Raw genomic sequence first — 21,274 nt, forward strand, 5'->3', positions numbered from 1 at the left:
CCCCAGGGGAGGCCAGGACCACCGGCACAAAGCAAGCAAGCAAGGGCAAAAACCTGTACACCATGTATCCAGGAAAAATTCCTTGCATATTATCGGCGTACACACTGTCCATAAATTTTGTGTTGTATTTGCATCGTTCTGCATCCAGTATGGTCACAGGTCCTGCCAAAAGAGAAACTTAAGCACAGTTATAATGCAACAACACAATAGAGACAGTAAAGATGACAGCAATACAACCTGATGGTGGTCCTGGTACACTCTTGTACCGGTTCCAGTACTGCTCTAGGTGCTATTTGGAGCTGACAGTGCCTCATCAGCACCCGGGTCCATTTTCCTGTCAATACAAATCTCAAAAACACGAGTATGGTGTAGTGGCCTAGTGATCCTAGTTCTATAATGTCCAATGTCTCCCTTAGTATCAAAAGGCGACATTGAATAAGTAGGTTTTGAGGTCACGCTTAAAAATGTCCTGAGTTTTAGACAACCTCAGGCCCTCAGGTAGGGTGTTCCACAATCTAGGAGCATATATGCTAAAAGCTGATCCTCCAAATCTCTTTGTCCTAGCCTCTGGCACTATTAAAAGTTCCGTGCCACTAGACCGTAAGGGTCTAGCTGGTGTGTATCTTATGAGCATGTCCACCATGTAATTGGGTGCATCACAGTGAAGTGATTTATAAACTAGTAAAAGGATCTTGAAGTCTATTCTATGACTGACAGGGAGCCAGTGTAGTGATCTCAAGACAGGTGTGATGTGCGCTCTCCGTTTGGTCCTAGTAAGGACACGAGCAGCAGCATTTTGAACCATTTGTAGTCTATTTATCATTTTTTTGGGGAGACCTGTCAGGAGAGCATTACAGTAATCTAGCCTACTAGTAACAAACGCATGCATTAATTTTTCAGTGTCTGCCTGGGAGAGAAATGATTGTACCTTAGTGATGTTTCTTAGATGGTAGAAGGATGTTTTAATAGTGTTATTTATATGAGTTTCAAAATTTAGATCTGGGTCAATTATGACACCAAGATTCCTGGCCTGACACTTAGTGTTAAGAGCTAGTGTTTTCAAGTGTGCAGATAATTTCTCTCTCCCAGTTTTCTCGCCAATGATCAATACCTCTGTTTTTTCTTGATTGAGTTGGAGAAAGTTTTGTGTCATCCAAATATTAATATCGGCAATACAGTCTATCAGGTGGTCGATCATCTTGTAGTCGTTGGGAGTTACTGAGATATAAAGCTGAGTGTCGTCAGCATAGCTGTGGTAGTTAACGCTATGCTTCTTGATAACAGAACTGAGGGGTAGCATGTATAGGCTAAAAAGCAACGGTCCTAAAATGGACCCCTGGGGAACTCCACAGGTTGTGCTATAATTTTTTGACTTATGGTCACCAAGGGCTACAAAGTAGTCACGGTCAGCCAGGTAAGTCCTGAACCAGTTTAAGACCGGACCTGAGAGGCCAACCCAGTTTTCAAGTCTCTCAATAAGTATGGAGTGGTCTACCGTATCAAAGGCTGCACTTAAGTCTAAGAGTACAAGAATCGAGAGTTTTTTCGAGTCTGCATTTATCCTAAGGTCATTAGTTACTTTAAGCAAAGCGGTTTCTGTGCTGTGGTATGATCGGAAACCTGACTGAAGTGGGTCATACCTATTATTTAGGACTAAGAATTAGGGTTGGGTATCGTTTGGGTTTTATCCGGTACCGGTACCTAACCGATACTTTAAAAACGGTACCGGTACCAAAACGGTACTTAATTCGGTACTTTTGATTTTTTAAAATGACATATATATATATATATATATAATAATAACACGGTCGACAACATTAAACAGCTTTTCACTTTTTTATTGCTGAGGCACAATATTATTAGTTAAATATACACTCAAATTAAAATAAATGAAAATAAAACTCCTGCTGACTGAGGCACAATATACATATATATATATATATATATATATATATATATATATATAATATTACAGTTAAATATACACTCAAATAACAAATAAAACTCCCACCTCAGCAATTATTTTGCAAAAAGATCAGCATATTTGCCTTCTCTGGCAAAATACGACACCTCTCTTGACTTTTTTATTGTCATTTTGACTTTTGTTTTGTTTTGACATAATTGTCTAATGGCACAGATTTATAAACATAAAGTAAACAAATATTGTTTTCACGTCACTTTACCTGAAACTGAACGACACAGCGCGGAGCGAATTCCCTGGTAAAACTTTTCTCTCCCCCCGCTGTCAACGGGAGTCGTCAACCAGGAAGCGGTGCTGAGAGAGCAAGACACGAATCTACCGGCATTTGACTGCCGCTGGACTGAGGAACACCATAGGCACAGCACATCGCCATAATAGCGATAAAGTGCGAAGGATTTTAAGCATTTTGAGCACTTCGCGTTGTTTTCGTCGAGTCGGGTGAAATGCAGCCACACTTTAGAACGCTGCTTCATTAGGGCCTTCGGCATTCTCGGTGACCTCGTAGCTAGGCTAGCTAGCGAAATTCGATAATATTATTATGATTATGATGATGATAATAATAATAATAATAATAATACAATAATACAATCACTAACTATATTACTACACTTACTATAAACTCACTCTTCTTAAGTTCTCAACACAACTGCTCACCTCACTACCACGACACGCACTGATTGGAAATTTAACAGGCGATGTCACGTCACGACTCAAGTCACGTGTGGTTGACTGTTGCATGACACCGGACACAAAAGTACCGAAATGAGGTACCGAAATCTCCTTTGCGATTCGGTACGGGTACATACCGAATGTAAAGTAACCGGTACCTACCGGTACCGATTTTCGGTACCCAACCCTACTAAGAATTCATGAAGCTGTCTATACGCTGCCTTTTCTAAAATTTTGCTTAGAAAAGTAAGATTGGATATTGGTCTACAGTTTTTTGGATCAGAAGGATCTAGGTTACTTTTCTTCAGGGTGGGTCTAACCAGGGCAGTTTTTAGCGCCGCAGGAAATATCCCTTTAAGTAGGGAGTGATTTACAATGCCTAGTATGTCATCAGACACAGATTCAAAAATGTCCTTAAAAAAGGTGGTAGGAATAGGGTCAAGAGGACACGTAGACGGTTTAAGCTGTGACACAATTTTACCTAGTGTTTCCGTACTAATCATGGTGAACATGCTCATAGTCATGTTCTGTGGTGGCGGATCTGTGGTGCTACACAAACCTAGTCTTTCCTGAGTAATACACATTCTAATATTTGTTATCTTATCCCTGAAGTGGGCTGCAAATTCCTCGCATTTGGTGACAGAGGCTGCGCCGTCTAGAGTCCTAGGAGCAGGGTTTACAAGGCAATCAATTGTCGAGAACAAGACCCTGGGGTTATTCTTGTTTGTAGATATTATCTTTGAGAAGTGATTTTTCCTAGCATTTCGCATTGCCAAGTTAAAGGCAGATAGATGTTCTTTAAAAGTATTCTGATCAATCTGTAGTTTGCTCTTTCTCCATCTGCGCTCAGCTTTTCTACATGTTCTCTTTAAGAGATTTATTTCACTGTTTCGCCATGGTGCTCTCCTCTTGGCTCCAACCTTTTTTAGTTTGGTAGGTGCCAGGGAGTCTAGGGCCATTTTTACTTTATTGTTAAAGGTAATTACTAAGTCGTTTTCACATAACGTGGGAGTTGTGTGATTACTGTTCATTAAAGCTTTGAAATGTTCAGCCACTGCAGGGGTAAGATAACGTTTTTTAACAACACGTTCAGCATTGCTTTCAGCTTTATGTGTTACAATGGTAAAGAAAATACAGAAATGGTCAGAGAGGGCCAGGTCGCTGATACCTGATATTGAGACCTCAAGACCCTTTGTAATCACAAGATCAAGGGTATGGCCATGATTGTGGGTGGGTTCATTGACATGTTGGACAAAATCCATGGATTCCAAGAGGTCAATAAATTCCCTAGCCCTCAAGTCAGCCTCATTATCAACATGAAAGTTAAAATCACCAGTGATAATAATCCTATCATAGTTGGGATGGATAATGGATAGGAGCTCAGAGAAGTCAGGTAGGAAGGTAGGGGCTGGTTTCGGCGGCCTGTATACAGTTACCGTAAGAATAGGTGGTTGGCATGCCATAACTGTGGCATGATATTCAAAGGAGGAGAATATATCAAAGGATATGCTCCTGCAGTTTAGGTTATTTGAAGCTATGGTAGCTGTTCCTCCCCCCTTTTTTCCATTTCTGATTGATTGGAAAAAACTGTAGTTGGGGGGAGATGCCTCAATAAGGGCTGCTGCTCCATTTGTATCTAGCCAGGTTTCTGTGAGTAGCATGCAGTCGAGTTTTCTATCACAAATGAGCTCATTTATGATAAATGTTTTTTTGTTAGATAGCGACCTGATATTCAAAATTGCCATGGAGATGTCATTTTGACACTGGGGCTGACTCGTGGGCATACTTAATGAAATGGGTAATAGATTTCTCAAATTTGCGCCATGTATTGCCTTATTTGTGGTGGAGGGAGTCCGATGGGAGACAATAGTCTGGATGGCATGTTTGGTGTTAGAGGAATGGATCGGACTCATCCCACATCAGCGTTGACAGGGCACCGGCCAATGACATCGGACAGCGAGGTCCATGGACATCGACAGCAGGCGGGCACCATACCTGTTTGGGTGAAATCTATCTCTCGCAAACAGCTCACTACGGTTAAAGAACGTGGTGAAATTGTCTATAAATGGGATTTGCATAAGACAGCAGTATCCCTGTAGCCAAAGGTGAAGACTTCGAATTCTACTGTATTTGGTGTCGCCATACCTGGGACTCGGGAAGGGGCCCGAGATGATGCAGGTCTTACCTGTGCCCCTGACGGTGGCGATGAGGGCTCGGAAGTCGACCTTCAGCTCCTCCGACCTCTCCCGTCCGATGTCGTTGGCACCCACGTGGACGATGACGGAGGTGACCTGGGGGGGGGCATCCTTCACCAGCATCGGGACTGCCATGGCGATGTCCCTCACCTTGGCACCTGGGATGCAGTGGGTTTTGGCCTTCGGGACTACAACATGGCGGACCATGGACGAGCCTATTACAAGCACAGAGGGGGGGGGGGGGGGGGGGAGAAGAGCGGGTGCGGGGGGGGGAGGAGACGCGAACTGTAGTCTCCTCTGCCGGTGGCGTGATGGACCTGTAGGGGGCCCAGGGTGGGAGAGGGGGAGAGAGAGAGGGGGGGCGTGTGGTCTCTGGGGCGGGGGCGGGGCCAGGCATGTGGTCTCTGGGGCGGGGGTGGTGACAGGCGTGTGGTCTCTAGGGGCGGGGCCATGCGTGTGGTCTCTAGGGGCGGGGGCGGGGCCATGCGTGTGGTCTCTAGGGGCGGGGGCGGGGCCAGGCATGTGGTCTCTAGGGGCGGGGGTGGGGCCAGGCGTGTGGTCTCTAGGGGCGGGGGCGGGGTCAGGCGTGTGGTCTCTGGGGGTGGGGGTGCAGGCCCTGGCTCTCTTCGGCTTCGGTGTGGACTGGTGGCTCTGCAGCGCCTCGAAGCTGTTCCGCAGCAGGAGGGCCTCATGGGGGTTGGCGCCAGAGGAGTCGTGGGTACGACTACTCTTCCTGACGGTGATCCAAGTCCCTGGTGATATAGGGGCAGTGTGAATTACACCTGGAATTGGGCTTACAGGTGGAGACTTTGATGTTGATGTTGTGGTTTGTGTGCTTTCTATGTCTGTAATTATTATATGGTGTAGATTCGAGATTCGTCCCTTCATCTCCTCAACCTGGAAGCTAAGCTCCAGGCAGCGCTGGCAGGCCATGAAAGAGAAAAATGGTGTTATTTGCAGAGAGAGAGAAAAACAATTTGATAGTGATCAATCAGTGTTTCAGAGATATGTGATATAAAAGTGTATAAGGTTCTAGTAGGGGTAGTGATGGTCTAGTAGAGGTAGTAGTAGGGGTGGTGTTGGTCTAGTGGGGGTAGTGGTGGTCTAGTAGAGGGGTAGTGGTGGTCTAGTAGGGGTAGTAGTGGTCTAGTCGGGGTAGTGGTGGTCTAGTAGGGGTAGTGGTGGTCTAGTGGGGGTAGTTAGTAGTTCGGGGAGGTATCCCGATAGAAAAAAGTCCGTTTAAAAAGTGTAGAGGTGGCTAGCTGGTTAGCCGCGGTAGCTAACTAATAACGTTGGTAATCCCGATTCAGCCTCCCGGCGTCGGATTCGGCGGAACGAGGTCCCGATGTTATATAGGATAGGAAAGCTATTTATTGTAGTTAGTAGTTCGTGGAGGTATCCCAATAGAAAAAAGTCCGTTTAAAAAGTGTAAAGATGGCTAGCTGGTTAGCCGCGGCAGCTAACTAATAACGCTGGTAATCCCGATTTAGCCTCCCGGCGTCGGATTCGGCGGAACGAGGTCCCGATGTTATATAGGATAGGAAAGCTATTTATTTACAGGAAATGCTTTCTCAATAGAGTTTAGTATAGATAGCAGTTTTTAAGATTCTAGCGCTGTCCAGCAGCAGCAGCAAAACAAACATTCCATGGGACAGTGAAGTATTTTTTTCTTCTTTTGGCTCTACATTCAAAAAGTTTGGATGTCATTTCTGAATGGTGAAACCAATATGTACATAAATACCAACACTTTTTATGCATAGTCCCCCTATTTTAGGATACCCAAAGGTAATGGGACACTTGGCTTGATTGACAATTGGTGTTTCTGGTGTGTTCCGTGACAACATTTATGCAGGTATTAGAGAGCTGTCAATGTGTAGTATTGACTCTAGGCTTTGGATTTGTGTCTGTCAACATGAGGACCAAAGAGGTGACAATGAAAGTCAAGGAAGCCATTATTAGGCTGAAAAGACGACCATCCTTCAAAGAAGACCATGTCTCCAGCCAAACTGCAGATGCTTCACTGCAAGGTGCAAACCACTAGTTATCTTCAAAAACGATGGGCAGGTTACATTTTGCTAAAAAAAACAACCTCAAAAGCCTGCAGAGGTCTGGAAATAGGCAGACAAGATGGATATTAGCATGGACCAGAGTGATTTGCAAGAGGAATGTTAGTAAAAAAAAAAGGATCTGCCCAAGATTTACAGCATACTACCTCACCTGTGAAACATGGTGCAGGGGATGTTAGGTTTGTTCAAGTATAGCTGCCCCGTGGCCTGGGGTGGTCCAGTGGTCTAGCACCGCCGTCTACAGTTTACACATAATATGTGACGCGATCTGGTGGAATGATCATGGAGGGGGCAAAGTCATTTTTCTGTGTTTTACATATGCTTAAACTACAGATTGTAAGCTTTCAAATGATGTGTCATACATAGAAATTGGGAAAAAACGAATGAGTATTTGAAACTTGTTAACCCTGAAAACTAAATCCTGAGAAAACGGCCTTCAAAGATTTGGGACTTTTTCACACCTTCACACCGGCAGGTAATGGGCGGTAACAATAGCTGGTCAACCCCACCCCCAACCACTCCCCCTCTAGATTGACAGCTATCAGCTGTCAATACCTGTCAGTATTGGTCACTGGGTCAGACAGCTATAGTTATACAGCTATAACATTATTACCTAGCAAGGTATTACCTAAGCTAATAACCCAGCTTATTATTATTTATGGTTGTTGTAACTGTTATTGTTAGTCTTTTAATGATACAAAAAAGTCTTCAATCAGAATCAGAATTTATTTTACAGTACACAAGAATAAAAATATTTCGCTTTGGTTCTTCAACAAGGTACATAGTCACAATAATAAGTAATAAAGTGATAAGTATAAGTGATGGTAGTCGCACTACAGCAGAACAATAGTGCGACAAGCTGTGCAAAGTACAATCAGTGTGCAAACATTAGTGTTAGTCACTGGGTCAGATAGACTTTTCAAAGAGAAGTTTACAGTACTTAGCTAGATATTGCTAACATTATCACCTAGCAATGTTATTACTGTAGCTAATTAGCCAGCTTATTATTATGGAGGCATTAAGAGTAATTTGCTGATGTCTTGTGCTGGAAATAGTGTAGTGCTCAGTAGTCAATGTCCAGCCTTATAGTTCAGTTTCAAGTTTCAAGTATAGTTGGAACTGAGGGCAACAACTGAGAACATACAACAGACTATACACAGGTAAGCATGCAAGGTCTGTGAATTGACTATCAATAGATAATAAATCATGACACAGTTCAAAATGCTGTATCTATGCCCAACTGTTCTTGTTATTCAACAAAATATTGCCAGTGAGTTGTTGAGCTGCTGTGTCTGGTGGGGTGGAGGTCTTCAAAGCTGCAACAGAAGGAAGATAGTACATTAAAATATTGCCTACAGTTACTGGCACTCCATATTCATAAAATACTACCATACCATGTTCATAAAATAGCTAGCCTAATACATGACAATGATAATTACCTAAAGTGCTCAGAGTAGTGTTATACTACTCTGAGCACTAGCTCGTTCATAACAAAGAAAGCAACACATGTTTTTAAACTTTTAACATTTCTGTAATCTATTACACTTGACATGTTACAGTATTCCAGTATTACACACTGAACATGAGTCTTACACACAACTTTTACAACGTAGACATACTAACCGTACTTACAACGTGGACACAATTCGGAGCTACAACAATACTGCTAGCATGCTAATAGACAAAAGGTTCAGCTTGCAGACTGAACTGGTTTCAGTTAGTTGCTAGTGGGTAATAATAAAGAAATGTCTAAATACACGAACACACTGGTTTCAACTAGTAACTAACTTAACTAACAAATTCGCTATGTACATAAAATAGAAGATCTTACCTTACGAGTGGAGTGGAGTGGAATGCACAAACAAGCACGAGTGCTTCTCCTAGCCAAATCGATCGACCAATGAGAAACAACCTGGAACCAGTTCCTCCCCTCCCACAAGGGAAGATTTCCCAGCAGGATTCAGGCTAAAAATAAGCTTATTTTGTTGATTAAGTACACGTATTTAACTATCGTAAAACTGCTCGAAAAAATAACGAGTGGGTAGTTCAAAACCTTAACTTGTGTCTGATGACAAAAAAACGAAATCAGATTTTTTGCTCTGAAAAACTTTGAACGCAGATTTGAAGCATTTGCACTTTGCGCCCGTTTTGCAAATCCATGACGTCACGTCACATATGCCCATGTCGGCATGGGTTCGAATCCGGCCCATGCCCTGCTGACATGCCCTCTCTCCCTTCTTCTCCTACTTTCCTGTCTGTCTTCACTGAATCTGTCCAATAAAATAAAAAATAATTTTAAAAAAGTATATCTGCCCCTAGAACTGGCTAACTTTTGCTGATGGCAACAGCAGAATTTAATCTGAAGTGTACAGAAACATCTTGTCTGCTGAGTGCAAATGCCTCCAAATTCACTGTAAGATGAATCTGTGTAGGGTGAATCCGCTACATCCATACTGTAAGACAGTGACCAAAAACATACTGCCATAAGGTTTGACACATTCACACCTGGAGAGTGTCCCTGATCTGTAGATGGTAGTCTCTGACACATCCACACCTACCTCCTGGAGAGTGTTCCTGGTCTGTGGATGATAGTCTCTGACACATCCACACCTACCTCCTGGAGGGTGTTTCTGGTCTGTGGGACAGTTGTTCTACCTCCTGGAGAGTGTTCCTGGTCTGTGGGACAGTTGTTCTACCTCCTGGAGAGTGTTCCTGGTCTGTGGGACAGTTGTTCTACCTCCTGGAGAGTGTTCCTGGTCTGTGGGACAGTTGTTTTGGAGGATTAATTATAAGCGTTCTTCAGTCATCAACTGTAGAAGTCTTCCTTGGCCTAACAGGTCATTTGTAATTGCTGAGCTCACCAGTGCTTTTTTTCCTCTTTTTAACAATGTTCCAAACTGTTGAGTTTGGCAAGCCTAAGGTTTTGGCTATGTTTCTGATAGAGACTTTTCAACCTAATATTGGCTCCCTTGACTTTAATTGACACACCTTTGGTCCTCATGTTGACAAACACCAATAGCAAACTCCAAAGGCAAATGCAAAACCTAGAATCAATACTAGACATTGACAGCTGACTTATCAGAAACACCTATCAAGTCAATTGTCCCATTACTTTTGATTACCTTAAAACAGGGGGACTATGCATAAAAGGTGTTGTTATTTCCGAATGGTGAAACCAATATATACACACATACCATCAAATAAAAGCTGATAATCTTCTAATCTTCTAATAATCTTCCACTTCAACATCATAGAAATTCGATTTCAAATCCAAACCATTGGAGTGTAGAGCCAAAAGAAGAAAACATGCTTTTAACTGTCCAATTGACAGGAATGATGGGTGGGAGAAAAGAGGGATGACATGCAGGATCGACGGCCCGGAGACCCTGTGGTTGCATGGCCGATGCCTTAGTGTGCTATTAGCTAGTTGGTTAGCTTGCTACAGTATCCTCTGACTTTATTTAGAAATGTCTCAATCATGTATTTGTTGATTATGTTTTTTTTAAAGGGTTTGACTGCGTATTGTTAGGCCTATGTCAAATCTGCTAGTTGAACATTCAGTTGAATGAATTGTCCGTCTGTCTGAATGCAGGGTTCCCACGGGTCCTTGAAATCCTTGAAAGTTCGTGAATTTGAAAAAAAAAAAGTCTTAAACGTTTTTGAAAATAGTCATGGGTCATTGAAAGTGCTTGAATTCCCCCCCCCCCCCCCCCCCCCCTCTCTCTCTCTCTCTCTCTCTCTCTCTCTCTCTCTCTAAAATCTATATATATATATATATTCAAAAATGTTTGACTTAGCTCGTCAACTAGTAAATAAGTCTGCATTGCTTAACTTAACACATATTTCACAATATATTATTTTGCTGTGCTGTGGTAGAGAAGGCAAGAGACCATCTAGTGTTCACACATTCAAGCCTCTCTTTTTAATTGTTGTCTGTGAGCGGATAGTTCCTATTATATAAGTTCTCATCTAGATCTGTCTCAAACTATGCCGTGTTGGGTCCTTGAATTTGAGGGAATTGAGTCTTGAAAGTCCTTGAAAGGTGCTTGAATTTGATATTTCAGAAGGTGTGGGAATCCTGTGAAATGAATTGTCCATCCGTGCCTCTCCCCCCTCCCTCCAGGCTCACATGCTGGTGTGTAGGGCTCTGTCTAACATGCTGCTGCTGCCCTGGCCCAACCTGCCGGAGAGTGAGCAGCAGTGGCAGTCCCGCTCCAGCAGCCATGGCAACCTGCTGGCAGCGCTCACCCGCCACTACCGCCTCCTGAGGGGCTCCGCCAACCAGCCGCCTCGCCGCCTGGGCCTGGACGACAGTCAGTTTGGCAGCATGACTGTTTGTTTTTTTGTTTGTTTTTCTCTTTACTTACCAGGGACCCATCACAATAATGACCCGTTCTCTTCCTGATCTGCTCTCGTCCATAGCAAAAGCCGTGCTGCATCAGACCCTGCCCGTGCTGAGGGACATTGTGGACAGCATCTCGGGAGAATCCACCAAGTCCAGGCAGATCTGCTACCAGAGTCTCCAGGAGTCTGTGCAAGTGTCCCTGGCCCTCTTTCCTGTCTTCATTCAACAGCCAGGTCAGAGGAACGTCTCTCTCAACCTGACCTGGGTCACTCACTAGACATTTAAAGTGACTTGAGTTGCACATTATTTTAGCTTTAGCTTTTATACGGGTACCAGGTGTGTGCAGGAAGAACAACAGACGGCGCAGGCACGAGACTAGACTAGATGATCGTGAGTGAAGATATTATCAAAGCGTACGGGTGATCGACAGGCGCGTACGCTTTGATAATATCTTCACTCACGATCATCTAGTCTAGTCTCGCGCCTGCGCCGTCTGTTGTTCTTCCTGCACACAGGTAAACATATCCGGGATCTAGCAGCGTCGTCGAGCTCGCGCAAACAACCCCGGCGAATATTTTACTTGGTCCGGGCAAGTAAAACGGCGTTACTGTCAAACCCTGCATAAGTAATCACTATACCATAAGTAATAACTATACCATAAGTAATAACTATACCATAAGTAATAACTATACCATAAATAATCACTATACCATAAGTAATAACTATACCATAAGTAATAACTATACCATAATCACTATACCATAAGTAATCACTATACCATAATAACTATACCATAAGTAATCACTATACCATAAGTAATCACTATACCATAAGTAATCACTATACCATAAGTAATCACTATACCATAAGTAATCACTATACCATAATAACTAGGGATGCACGATATGCATTTTTTCCAACCGATAACGATAACCGATGTTTACCCACTTCTCGTGGCCGATAACCGATATGATAACCGATATGAGAACAGATATAATTTCACAGTTGATAACCTGTAGTTCATGCACACCTGAAGGTAAGAAAGGCTATGTAGTGAGCAAAGATTGATGATTTAATATTCCATAGTGATCTCACCAAATCTAACTTACATCACTATTGTTAACACAACAAAGAGAACACTTCTGACTCTTCAAATGTTCATTTATTATTTCCTCTAACAAACTAAATCTGTTATAGACAGTGCACAATGCTTTTTTTAGCCAAGATCTGGCCTCCTTTTATGAAAACAAAAAAGGCTCACCTAAGAGTAATTAGATCAAAAAAGTGTCAAAAATAAAGTGCATCAGTCAATACAAAAATAAAGACTTTTATAGAACCAAAAGCCTATGGCTGCTTAGTCTGCAGATAAACAGGATGACACAAGGCACATAGTAGGCTAGCATAGTATGCTTAATAAAGCAACTGAAAAGGGCTGGTCTATGCTACTTTTAGTGCATGAGGATGAGGTAGGTTGTGATAAAGCCCATCAAACGTTTAGCATAAGAATTAAAAATAAATTGCACTGACATGGAAAAACAAAATGTGCATGTTTTCGTAGCATCGTTCAGTATGAGTTCATATAGCTCGCTGGTAGCTTTATAATAACATTCAATTGTCCCATTTTTCCAGACAACGGTCTCGTCTGACAGGTTTAGCGACGGTAGCTATCTGGCTAGTGGCTGCGTTCGTAAATTCGCTCTGGAAGTCTGATCAGCACTCTTGGAATGCCTCTCGTCCAATCAGATTACTTGGTCCCTTTATGACGTTGAACCCATTGTGCGCTCCGGCGGTCTCAGAGTGAATTTACGAACACAGCCTATATCAAACGTTATGAACGCCGGGAATGAAGACAGTACTAACGATGCTAACGTGTCGGCTAGTTTGCTGGCGTCATGGTGATAGCTACCACATGGTTGACCACCGGCTCAGCTTTATGCAGATCGCCGGTGTGATATGTGACACGAGATAACGACTTTTATTACTGTTGCTGATAACAATAAGCTAACTTTGCTGTCTAGCAACCTACACACACTACCATGTTTATTCGCTGCTACTTCTGTCAAACAATAACATTGGAAAAACAATACTAGCTACCGTCGCTAAACCTGTCAGACAAATGGGACAATTGAATGTTATCATAAAGCTACCAGCGAGCTATATGAACTCATACTGAACGATGTTACGTATGGATACAGAGTCAGACCATCTGTCACAGCCATGTTTCGCTCTCGTCTCTACACTGCGTGGCTGTACGCAGGCGCAGCATCATGAGCGCGACAACCAGAACCGGAAATATTTCCGGCTTCATATTATCGGCTCTATATCGGCTAAAATGTATAAAACCGATAAATATTTAAGAACATTAATTTCCCAATATCGGGCCGATACATATCGGCGCCGATAATATCGTGCATCCCTAATAATAACTATACCATAAGTAATCACTATACCATAAGTAATAACTATACCATAAGTAATCACTATACCATAAGTAATAACTATACCATAAGTAATAACTATACTAGGGGTGTAACGGATCACCTAACTCACGGATCGGACCGGGTCACGGTTTTTGAGTCACGGATCGGATAATTTTTCGGATCAACACAAAACATTTTTGTTTTTATAAAAACTGCTTTTTCCTTGAATTCTGTAAAAACACCACTTTTACTATGTGACAAAAACCAACAACATTCAAGATGTCAAAACTGGTAATATATATATATATATATATATATATATATATATATATACATACATATCTATACATATATATATAACATATTCTACACTCAAACATTACATAATTATACTGAAATACACTAAATGTAAATGATAGGAGAGAGGGAGGAGGCGCCTGGTTGCAGCAGTGAATCACTGGGCTCTTTAAAGCAGATGAATAAACATGTTTTATGCCACTTTTAACTAAATAATAAAGTGAACCCTTATTTTGAACATGGTATGAAAAAAATGCCTACATTATCAGAAGTTGTCGAGCTACCTTTTTCGTGCCTCCCGTCATAGTTGACAGAGAAGCCAAAGTGCTCCCATACATGGGATTTAAATGACGAGGGAGTCATTTCGAGTTCTTCTCCGCCGAACAACGTTACTAGCACTCGCCATGATACAAAGCGTTCGTAAATTCGCTTTGAGAGCGCCGGAGCGCACACTGGGTCCGACGTCATAAAGCGACCAAGTAATTTGATTGGACAAGAGGCGTTCCTTGAACGCTGATCAGATTCCAGAGCGGATTTACGAACGCAGCCTTGTTGTTGTGGATTCCCAGCTTCACGTGTAGTGAGCAAACAACGGATTCTTTTTCTTTCGCATTATCAACCTATCATTGCGCTTTAGAGTAAAACAAAGGCCGCAACTGTCGCGTCTATCTTTTCATGGCAACTCTACATTGTGATTTACAAGGGATATTAACTAATATTAAGTAATATTATTACTTTTTTTTTTTTTTTACATTTTGCAATTGATCCGCGGTACACATGCGTTCCGAACCGTGGAGGGCGATCCGAACGGATCACGGAATTTCCGTGATCCGTTACACCCCTAAACTATACCATAAGTAATAACTATACCATTAGTAATCACTATACCATTAGTAATCACTATACCATAATCACTATACCATAAGTAATGACTATACCATAATCACTATACCATAAGTAATAACTATACCATAAGTAATCACTATACCATAATCACTATACCATAAGTAATAACTATACCATAAGTAATCACTATACCATAAGTAATCACTATACCATAAGTAATCACTATACCATAAGTAATAACTATACCATAAGTAATCACTATACCATAAGTAATAACTATACCATAAGTAATAACTATACCATAAGTAATAACTATACCATAAGTAATCACTATACCATAAGTAATCACTATACCATAAGTAATAACTATACCATAAGTAATAACTATACCATAAGTAATCACTATACCATAAGTAATCACTATACCATAAGTAATCACTATACCATAAGTAATCACTATACCATAAGTAATCACTATACCATAAGTAATAACTATACCATAAGTAATAACTATACCATAAGTAATAACTATTCACTATACCATAAGTAATAACTATACCATAAGTAATAACTATACCATAAGTAATCACTATACCATAAGTAATCACTATACCATAATCACTATACCATAAGTAATAACTATACCATAAGTAATCACTATACCATAAGTAATAACTATACCATAAGTAATCACTATACCATAAGTAATAACTATTCACTATACCATAAGTAATAACTATACCATAAGTAATCACTATACCATAAGTAATCACTATACCATAATCACTATACCATAAGTAATCACTATACCATAAGTAATCACTATACCATAAGTAATCACTATACCATAATCACTATACCATAAGTAATAACTATACCATAAGTAATCACTATACCATAAGTAATCACTATACCATAAGTAATAACTAAACCATAAGTAATAACTATACCATAAGTAATAACTATACCATAAGTAATAACTATACCATAAGTAATAACTATACTATTAGTAATCACTATACCATAATCACTATACCATAAGTAATCACTATACCATAATCACTATACCATAAGTAATAACTATACCATAAGTAATAACTATACCATAAGTAATCACTATACCATAAGTAATAACTATACCATAAGTAATCACTATACCATAAGTAATAACTATACCATAAGTAATAACTATACCATAATCACTATACCATAAGTAATAACTATACCATAAGTAATCACTATACCATAAGTAATAACTATACCATAAGTAATAACTATACCATAATCACTATACCATAAGTAATAACTATACCATAAGTAATCACTATACCATAATCACTATACCATAATCACTATACCATAAGTAATAACTATACCATAAGTAATAACTATACCATAAGTAATAACTATACCATAATCACTATACCATAATCACTATACCATAAGTAATCACTATACCATAAGTAATCACTATACCATAAGTAATAACTATACCATAAGTAATAACTATACCATAATAACTATACCATAAGTAATCACTATACCATAAGTAATAACTATACCATAAGTAATCACTATACCATAAGTAATCACTATACCATAAGTAATAACTATACCATAAGTGATAACTATACCATAAGTAATCACTATACCATAATCACTATACCATAAGTAATCACTATACCATAAGTAATAACTATACCATAAGTAATCACTATACCATAATCACTATACCATAAGTAATCACTATACCATAAGTAATCACTATACCATAAGTAATCACTATACCATAAGTAATCACTATACCATAAGTGATAACTATACCATAAGTAATCACTATACCATAAGTAATCACTATACCATAATCACTATACCATAAGTAATCACTATACCATAATCACTATACCATAAGTAATCACTATACCATAATCACTATACCATAAGTAATCACTATACCATAAGTAATAACTATACCATAAGTAATCACTATACCATAAGTAATCACTATACCATAAGTAATCACTATACCATAAGTAATAACTATACCATAATAACTATACCATAAGTAATAACTATACCATAAGTAATAACTATACCATAAGTAATCACTATACCATAAGTAATCACTATACCATAATAACTATACCATAAGTAATCACTATACCATAAGTAATCACTATACCATAATAACTATACCATAAGTAATAACTATACCATAAGTAATAACTATACCATAAGTAATAACTATACCATAAGTAATAACTATACCATAAGTAATCACTATACCATAAGTAATCACTATACCATAAGTAATCACTATACCATAATCACTATACCATAAGTAATCACTATACCATAAGTAATCACTATACCATAATCACTATACCATAAGTAATAACTATACCATAATCACTATACCATAAGTAATCACTATACCATAAGTAATCACTATACCATAATCACTATACCATAAGTAATCACTATACCATAATCACTATACCATAAGTAATAACTATACCATAAGTAATAACTATACCATAAGTAATAACTATACCATAAGTAATAACTATACCATAAGTAATAACTATACCATAAGTAATCACTATACCATAAGTAATCACTATACCATAAGTAATCACTATACCATAAGTAATCACTATACCATAAGTAATAACTATACCATAAGTAATCACTATACCATAATCACTATACCATAAGTAATCACTATACCATAATAACTATACCATAAGTAATCACTATACCATAATCACTATACCATAAGTAATCACTATACCATAAGTAATCATTATACCATAAGTAATCACTATACTAGGGGTGTAACGGATCACCTAACTCACGGATCGGATCGGGTCACGGTTTTTGAGTCACGGATCGGATCATTTTTCGGATCAACACAAAAAAATGTTGCTTTTATAAAACTGCTTTTTCCTTGAATTCTGTAAAAACACCACTTTTACTATGTGACAAAAACCAACAACATTCAAGATGTCAAAACTGGTAATATATATATATATATATACATACATATATATACATATATATAATTATACTGAAATACACTCAATTTAAATGATAGGAGAGAGGGAGGAGGCGCCTGGTTGCAGCAGTGAATCACTGGGCTCTTTAAAGCAGATGAATAAACATGTTTTATGCCACTTTTAACTAAATAATAAAGTGAACCCTTATTTTGAACATGGTATGAAAAAAATGCCTACAATATCAGAAGTTGTCGAGCTGCCTTTTTCGTGCCTCCCGTCATAGTTGACAGAGAAGCCAAACTGCTCCCATACATGGGATTTAAATGACGAGGGACGCATTTCGAGTTCTTCTCCGCCGAACAACGTAACTAGCACTCGCCATGATACACCGGGGCCGCGTTCGTAAATTCGCTTTGAGAGCGCCGGAGCGCACACTGGGTCCGACGTCATAAAGCGACCAAGTAATTTGATTGGACAAGAGGCGTTCCTTGAACGCTGATCAGATTCCAGAGCGGATTTACGAACGCAGCCTTGTTGTTGTGGATTCCCAGCAAACAACGGATTATTTTTCTTTCGCATTATCAACCTATCATTGCGCTTTAGAGTAAAACAAAGCCCGTAACTGTCGCGTCTATCTTTTCATGGCAACTCTACATTGTGATTTACAAGAGATATTAACTAATATTAAGTAATATTATTACTTGTTAACATTTTGCAATTGATCCGCGGTACACATGCGTTCCGAACCGTGGAGGGCGATCCGTTACACCCCTACACTATACCATAAGTAATCACTATACCATAAGTAATCATTATACCATAAGTAATCATTATACCATAAGTAATCACTATACCATAAGTAATAACTATGCCATAAGTAATCACTATACCATAAGTAATCACTATACCATAAGTAATCACTATACCATAAGTAATAACTATACCATAAGTAATATCTATACCATAAGTAATCACTATACCATAAGTAATCACTATACCATAAGTAATCACTATACCATAAGTAATATCTATACCATAAGTAATCACTATACCATAAGTAATCACTATACCATAAGTAATCACTATACCATAAGTAATAACTATACCATAAGTAATAACTATACCATAAGTAATAACTATACCATAAGTAATAACTATACCATAAGTAATCACTATACCATAATCACTATACCATAAGTAATCACTATACCATAAGTAATAACTATACCATAAGTAATAACTATACCATAATCACTATACCATAAGTAATCACTATACCATAATCACTATACCATAAGTAATAACTATACCATAAGTAATCACTATACCATAAGTAATAACTATACCATAAGTAATAACTATACCATAATCACTATACCATAAGTAATCACTATACCATAATCACTATACCATAAGTAATATCTATACCATAAGTAATCACTATACCATAAGTAATCACTATACCATAAGTAATCACTATACCATAAGTAATATCTATACCATAGGTAATCACTATACCATAAGTAATCACTATACCATAAGTAATATCTATACCATAAGTAATAACTATACCATAAGTAATAACTATACCATAATCACTATACCATAAGTAATCACTATACCATAAGTAATCACTATACCATAAGTAATCACTATACCATAAGTAATCACTATACCATAAGTAATCACTATACCATAAGTAATCACTATACCATAAGTAATAACTATACCATAAGTAATAACTATACCATAAGTAATAACTATACCATAAGTAATCACTATACCATAATCACTATACCATAAGTAATAACTATACCATAAGTAATAACTATACCATAAGTAATAACTATACCATAAGTAATCACTATACCATAATCACTATACCATAAGTAATAACTATACCATAAGTAATCACTATACCATAATCACTATACCATAAGTAATAACTATACCATAAGTAATAACTATACCATAAGTAATCACTATACCATAATCACTATACCATAAGTAATAACTATACCATAATAACTATACCATAAGTAATAACTATACCATAATCACTATACCATAAGTAATCACTATACCATAATCACTATACCATAAGTAATAACTATACCATAAGTAATAACTATACCATAAGTAATCACTATACCATAAGTAATCACTATACCATAAGTAATCACTATACCATAATAACTATACCATAAGTAATCACTATACCATAATCACTATACCATAAGTAATCACTATACCATAAGTAATAACTATACCATAAGTAATCACTAAGTGTTGCATGTCAGTTTCTCTGCCACAGTTGAAACAACCGCTGTTGTGAATAAGGCTCTGATAACGCATCCAACTACCGGTACATCTAATATACCGTTCCTAATAAAAATGCAAAATGCAAATATAAGGAAAAGAATAGATTTGATTCTAATTAAAAATCATATTATTTCTGTCGTTCTGTCCCCTAGATGTTACGGACGAGATGCTGAGTTTCTTCCTGACACTGTTTCAAGGCTTGCGTGTTCAGATGGGAGTACCCTTTACCGGACAAATCATACACACTTTCCTAAGCATGTTCACCAGGTATGTACTGACAATGTCATGTTTTTGTTGTTAAAGTTATGTATTTGTAGTTGGAATATTTCAGAAACAAAAACTAAAGCTATATAGTTGCTGTGTTGTACAAAGCAATTATGATTTTGTACTTGATTAGTTGAATCAGATGTGCTGGTGGTGGAACAGATCAAATATTGTGGAGCGGCTGGGGGTCCCCGAGGAGAGGTTTGAGAACCACTGATGTAGCTGACTGTGTTGTGTGTGTGTGGCAGAGAGCAGCTGGCGGCCAGTATCCTGCAGGAAGGCAGCGCTGGCTGCCGGGTGGTAGAGAAGTTCCTGAAGATCCTCCAGGTGGTGGTGCAGGAGCCAGGCCAGGCCTTCAAACCCTTCCTGCCCAGCGTCCTCTCCCTCTGCATGGAGCAGATATACCCCATCATAGCAGAGGTGAGACACACACACACACACACACACACATCCTCTCCCTCTGCATGGAGCAGATATACCCCATCATAGCAGAGGTGAGACACACACACACACACACATCCTCTCCCTCTGCATGGAGCAGATATACCCCATCATAGCAGAGGTGAGACACACACACACACACACACACACACACACACACACATCCTCTCCCCCTGCATGGAGCAGATCTACCCCATCATAGCAGAGGTGAGGACACACACACACATCCTCTCCCTCTGCATGGAGCAGATATACCCCATCATAGCAGAGGTGAGACACACACACACACACACATCCTCTCCCTCTGCATGGAGCAGATATACCCCATCATAGCAGAGGTGATACACACACACACACACACACACACACACACACATCCTCTCCCTCTGCATGGAGCAGATATACCCCATCATAGCAGAGGTGAGACAC

General features: G+C 39.3%; 1 protein-coding gene across 1 annotated transcript in view; it reads left to right on the forward strand.

Moving 5' to 3' along the window:
• The window catches only part of xpo6 (exportin 6), an 84,277-nt gene that overhangs the window by 56,582 nt on the left and 6,421 nt on the right, over positions 1 to 21,274 (forward strand). Inside the window, exons 18-21 of the mRNA XM_080524348.1 lie at positions 11,035 to 11,224; positions 11,334 to 11,489; positions 20,293 to 20,407; positions 20,653 to 20,824. Of these exons, the coding sequence (XP_080380474.1) occupies positions 11,035 to 11,224; positions 11,334 to 11,489; positions 20,293 to 20,407; positions 20,653 to 20,824 (633 nt within the window). The remainder of the gene's footprint in view (positions 1 to 11,034; positions 11,225 to 11,333; positions 11,490 to 20,292; positions 20,408 to 20,652; positions 20,825 to 21,274) is intronic.

The sequence above is a fragment of the Nansenia antarctica genome (assembly GCF_963989245.1).
Source record: "Nansenia antarctica genome assembly, chromosome: 2".
Taxonomy (NCBI): domain Eukaryota; kingdom Metazoa; phylum Chordata; class Actinopteri; order Argentiniformes; family Microstomatidae; genus Nansenia; species Nansenia antarctica.